The 5,950-nt window shown below is 36.0% G+C and overlaps 2 protein-coding genes across 5 annotated transcripts in view; one reads left to right on the top strand and one right to left on the bottom strand.

Annotated features, from left to right (window-relative positions):
* LOC106871104 (endoplasmic reticulum lectin 1) overlaps nucleotides 1-5,950 on the bottom strand; it is a 488,243-nt gene that overhangs the window by 164,901 nt on the left and 317,392 nt on the right. The gene's annotated exons all lie outside the window — the stretch shown is intronic.
* Nucleotides 1-5,950, top strand: part of LOC106867918 (uncharacterized) — a 42,395-nt gene that overhangs the window by 28,642 nt on the left and 7,803 nt on the right. For both annotated transcript variants that reach the window (XM_052971625.1, XM_052971624.1), the window contains 2 exons: nucleotides 1,808-1,950; nucleotides 4,368-4,565. In XM_052971625.1, the coding sequence (XP_052827585.1) occupies nucleotides 1,808-1,950; nucleotides 4,368-4,565 (341 nt within the window). The remainder of the gene's footprint in view (nucleotides 1-1,807; nucleotides 1,951-4,367; nucleotides 4,566-5,950) is intronic.

The following is a 5,950-nucleotide window of genomic DNA, read 5'->3' as shown; positions in this document are numbered from 1 at the left end:
ATATATATATATATACATATATACGACAGGCTTCTTTCAGTTCCTGTCTACCAAATCCACTCACAAGGCTTTGGTCGGCCCGAGGCTATAGTAGAAGACACTTGCCCAAGGTGCCACGCAGTGGGACTGAACCCGGAACCATGTGGTTGGTAAGCAAGCTACTTACCATACAGCCACTCTTGCTCAAGGACACAACGTGTCACTGGGAGTTGAACTCGTGATGACCTTATGATCGTAAGCCAAATACCCTAACCACTAAACCACGTGCCTTCACTTGCTTTGAATTAATCATGTATTTCTGCCTTCATTTTTGTTAACTCTCACTTTCTTTCTCTCCCTCTCTTCCTCTCTCCCTTTTCTGGCTGGGTAACCATGTACCCCCTCTACAGCAAGACATCTATTTCTGTCTCTCTGTCACACTCTAACCTTTCATCATCTGACACAAGATCATCTCCTCTCAAAGATTCCTTTTCTTGCAAAGTTACTTGGTGACCCTACTAGTGCAGGTGCCACTTAAAAATGCACCCAGTCCACACTGTGAAGTGGTTGGTATTCAGAAGGGCATCCAGCCATAAAAACCATGCCAAAGCAGACACAGAAGCATTGTGCAGGCTTCTGCCTGGCCAGCTCCTGTCAAACTGTCCAACCCATGCCAGCATGGAAGGAGGACGTTAAATGATGACGACAATGATGATGATGATAATGATGATATCTGATAATTTCAGGATTTCAATGATGTAGCTGTTTACTTCTAGAATAACGTTATAGGGTAGGTGTGAGAGGCTTGATCTGACTGGTTTTAACATAAAGCAGGTAGAATATTTGGGTCGGATATGGCTGGTTTGAATGTTAAAGAGTTAAAATGTAACTTGCATAAAACATGATTTAATAAGTTTTGTCTAATGTGGAGCTGATGTTGATAAAGAGAAGAGTAAACTGCAGGGCAGGAAGTTGACAATGAGGCTCCACCCCTTCCTGTTGACTGGGGAAAAAATATGGTTAAAGGGTTGGCCATATTATAGCTGAAGGTCTGCAATTCTAATTGTGAATGTAACTTTAAAATTACTCTATATTGAGTTGTTCAAACAGATGGTGCGCCATTAATGTCTAACAACTTTGGATAAGTTCTTCCCCCTCTCAAGTAGACACTACTGATGACAATGATGACATTGACAGTGTTGTTGTTGTTGGTGCTGCTGCTGCTGATGATGATGATGACCACAATGATGATGATGATGATGATCCAGAACAGCTACTATAAGGCATCCCAGTCTAACATTCTTACAGATCTGCTGACCCACTACTTTGGAGTGGAATTTTTTTATTGACTCTGAAAGGATGAAGGGTAATGTTGTGCTTGGACAGATTTGAACTTGGATTACAGAGAGTTCTATCCAGCATTTTAATGACTGTTAATTAGACACTTTATCAGATATGTTATCTAAGATTATATTATTCAACATGTCTTCCAGTTTAAAGGTGATTTGATGGAGATTTAACTGTTGTTTCATACAGATCAAGTGACCATGTAGCAGTTCTCTCACTGACATATCTATGGTAGTATCAGAGACAGTCATTGAACTCCCAGTGCACCAAGCTGCTGACCTAGGTTCAATACCTAGTCGTAGTTATTTTTATTCTGCCCTATGAGAGCCTTTTGAAGATGTGTGAACAGCACAACTCCTAAAGTCAACAGAATTTATAATCCATCAATAGATATCTCTGTTCTTTAAAAGTCAATCAAGTGTCTCTATTTATCATGCTAGTGTAATCAATAAATACATATTTGTTCTTTATTACATTTCAGGTAGTGATTGGCAGCAATCCATCTACAAAGCTTTGGAATGTTCTAAATGTTGTGTCATCCTCATTGCACCAGCATACTTTGAATCTCTTATGTGTCAAGAAGAATTCAGTATTGCCATTGCTTTGAGTATCTCTGAAGAAAGCGTGAGAAAACCCTTGTGATTATTTTTTTAAATTTTGTTTTTAAGTCTTTTTTTTGTTCTTCTGTTTAACCCTTTTGATAACCAACCTACCTACCCTAACACAAGACTGCCTCATGTTTGGTGATGCAAACACTCACATTTTAAAATGTTGATATTTAAATTAAAACAAAGCTGTGAGCTGAAAGAATTGTTTGCATGCTGGGTGAAATTTCATGTTCTGAGTTCAAATTCCGCTGATGTTGACTTTGCCATTCGTCCTTTTAGGGTTGATAAAATAAGTACCAGTTAAGCACAGGGTGGTGTAATCAACTTACTCTGCTGCTTCAAACTTGCTGGCCTTGTGCCAAAAATTTGAAACCAATATTTAAATTAAAACCATCTATCAAAACTTTATTTAACAAATCTTATTTTTTAAAGTTAGATATCAAACACCAGGCATAAAAATAAAGACAGATTGGTTAATAATTAAATCCTTACAATTCTTCATTATCTTTTAAATTAATTGAAACATATCTGTAAAATATTTCTGTCGTAGTGTAGCAATTCTCAATTTCATTGATACAGAAGGCCAAAAAGATTGGCTGTAAATAGACTTTACTTTTCTAAGAATGAGAGGACAGTATCCATCAGTAGTAGTGTTAGTCTTGAACCTTGCCAGTCTGCAGACAGCCATGTTTTAAATACCATTTCTAAGCCTCGTTTTCAAGTGGCTGTAGTAATGTTAACAGTAGTAAATATAACATGTATAGTTATAGTAATAGTATCAGTAATTATTACCACAATTTCATCAGAAATATCTCAGTGAAAGGATGAGATCGATTTTTGAGTTCTTCAGTTATGAAGTTGTTAAATAATAACTCATCTTTACATCCACATAAGTCCTTAGAGCAGCTTTTCTGTTTTTGAAGTATGCTTTTTATTGTACTAAAGTTAACATTAAGGGTTTGTACATCATAGACAAAAAGGTTATGCATGGTTCTGCAATTTTGAAGTTTGATACGTTGAGATGTTTTTTTTTGTATTGTTTTTCTCTGTCTCTCAGTAAATTGTTGAATATTTTTCCAATTACCTGCATATACTTGTAAGGTAATTTAACTAAAAATTTGTTACTTTGTCACATCCTACTATTCTATTTATATCTGGTTATTTTATGGTTACCTTTTAAATATTCCACCTGCTATTTCTGTGTAAGCCAAAAATTTAGAAGTGAAAATTTGTTGAGGAAGATTTGGCTACGCTAAAAAGGGGAATGTGTAAGATGAATAACTAAAAGAATACAAAGCAGAATCTTTGAGGTGTCTGCCATTACTCGAATAATGTACTTGGTCTCACTAAGAAGATGACTTCTTGGAGTTATGTGTTAGTGCTATTTATCTCTAGATGATTCTAGATCGAAGAGACCTACCTTTGATCAAACACATACCAGCCATGATCATTCCATGTTTTTGTCAGACATTGTGTATCTAGGTTTACATTGTCCAATGGATCCATTTTTTTTTAGATAGAAGAATGAGATTCAAAGAACATTTGATTGCTATTTCTATCTGATGAAATGACCACATACAAGCTCCATAATTGGTTCATCCCACATGTAGTGTGTCTAAGAAGGTTTAACCAGAGCAGTAACGAAAACACAACACACATCCAACATCCCCACACTCAACTCTAAAATATAGATACATGTGTTTGAGACTAAAAGAATAACTCAATTGTCCTTCAGGACAACAGGCTAGTGGTTAGGACCTTATATCCAGTTGATAAAATAAAAGTTTGAGACTTAATCCTTAGCCTAGCTCAAGAATTTCACTTGAAGATTGTTGAAGAGAACACCCACTGAAATGTGTCATCGCTATGTTCAAGTTGAGAAAAATACTCTGATTTACAGACATCACTGTGAAAATTCATGTCTGAAAAAGAATACTTACATAATGGTAATTCATAACTAATTGATTTAATTTCACTCGAATCAATTAATTGTGTACCACAATTATGTAATTATACATTCAATGATGTTTATCATAATGAAACAGCTATTGAACACAATTAAAGTGTGAACTATATGTGAAATATATGCTTTTCTCCATTTCTGCCAAATATATTTGCTCTTAAAGATCATTTTAGCTGATTATGTATATACACACATGTCATTCCACTTGGATTTACAGCAATTTAATTACGTTAGAGTTTAATGATCTGTTATTAACTGAACTCTTAATTACTGTCAGTTTATTATTTGAGTTGTATACATCAATCTCTTATGTGGATTTTTCAGAAAAAATATATAGACATACCAAAACCATCACTTGCAAGTGAGTGTGACTTTGTTACATATACTATGCTTCTGATGACCATTTCATTCGAATGTTAATTAGGTTTTGGTTATTTTAATGAATTAATCAATTTCATTGTTCATTTCAGACAAATCCTATGGTTTTGGTACCTGTCTGCATTGCTGATGTGCCGTCAACACCTCAGTGGTTTGGTCCTCTACATATGATAGATGCCCGGGGAGATTGTTTGGTTCCTGTTCTGAGCTGCTTATCACCTCTTCTAAATAAATGCTACAAAAACCAAACTTTGCAACATGAATTTAGTTGGATGATGAGTAAAAGCAAAGTAAGAGTGTCATATCTTTCTTTCTGTCTGTCTGTCTGTCTCTCTCTCACAAACATACATACATGCATACACACACACACACACATGTGCACGCGTGCACACATACACACTTTTCTTATATAATCCAGATTTTTAGAATATGTACACTATCACTACATGTAAAAGAAGGCTGAAAACATTGGTGTTTGGATTGGCATTTAGCTGTAAAATATTGCCTCAAAAGTGTCCTGTCCAACACATCCCAGCACGACAAGGTGAACTTAAAAACAGTGGTGGTGTTGATGGTGATGATGACAATGATTATGATGATGACAATGAAGATGATGACAATGATGACAACGATAACGATAATAATGATGACAACAAAGGCACACCATTTGTGGTTAAGAAGTTTGCTTTGCAACTATGTGGTTCTAGATTTGATCTCTTAGTATGGCATATGGGTTTAATGTTTTCTGCTGGAGGAGCCTCAGGTTGATCAATACCTTGTGAATGGAATTTGGTACTTGGGTACTGTGCAAAAGTCATCATTTAGGTACAGATGTGGCTGTGTGGTAAGAAGCTTGCTATCCAACCATACAGTTCTGGGTTCAGTCCCACTGTTGGCACCTTGGGCAAGTGTCTTCTATTATAGCCTTGGGCCAACCAAAGACTTGTGAATAAATTTGGTTGAGGGAAACTGAAAGAAGCCTGTCTTATATAAAGGGTTTGGACAAAATAATGGAAACACCTTAGAATTTTAAGCAAATTTATTTTAAAATGGGGTAGGACCATCTTTGACAGTAATTACAGCTTGAATTCTATGAGGTATGGATTTGTACAAAGTTTGATTTGTTTCTAAAGGAATTTTTCTCCATTCTTCAGCTAAAACAGTCTCTAGTTCTTGCAGTGATGATGGTGGAGGATATCGACTCATTACTTGTTTTTCTAAAATGTTCGATAAATGTTCAATAATATTGAGATCTGGGGACTGTAGAGGCCAGATAAGATGTTCAAATTCACTAGAATGTTCCTCGTGCCATTCAGTAACAACTTTAGCTGTGTGAATTGCTGCATTATCATCCTGAAAGATTGTGTTTCCCTACAGAAACAGTTCCGCAACTATAGGATGAATTTGATTAGATAAAATGCTTAAATAGTCTTAACTATTAATTCTGGCCCCGATCGTCACAGATCCTCCTCCATGTTTAACAGTTGGAAGAAGGCAGTCTGGGTCAAATGCTTCTTTTGGATGTCTCCACACGTATACTTGGCCAGTGGTCGGAAATAAAGTAAAGGATGACTTGTCCAAGAAAATAACATTCTTCCACTGCTCTAGGGACCAATTCTGTAGGTTTTTACTCCACTCTAAACACTTTGCAACGTTTGTTTTTGAAAGTAGTGGT

The sequence above is a fragment of the Octopus bimaculoides genome, chromosome 11 (assembly GCF_001194135.2).
Source record: "Octopus bimaculoides isolate UCB-OBI-ISO-001 chromosome 11, ASM119413v2, whole genome shotgun sequence".
Taxonomy (NCBI): Eukaryota; Metazoa; Mollusca; class Cephalopoda; order Octopoda; family Octopodidae; genus Octopus; species Octopus bimaculoides.
Note: the sequence above shows the minus strand (reverse complement) of the source record. Positions and strands in the feature narration are given on the sequence as shown.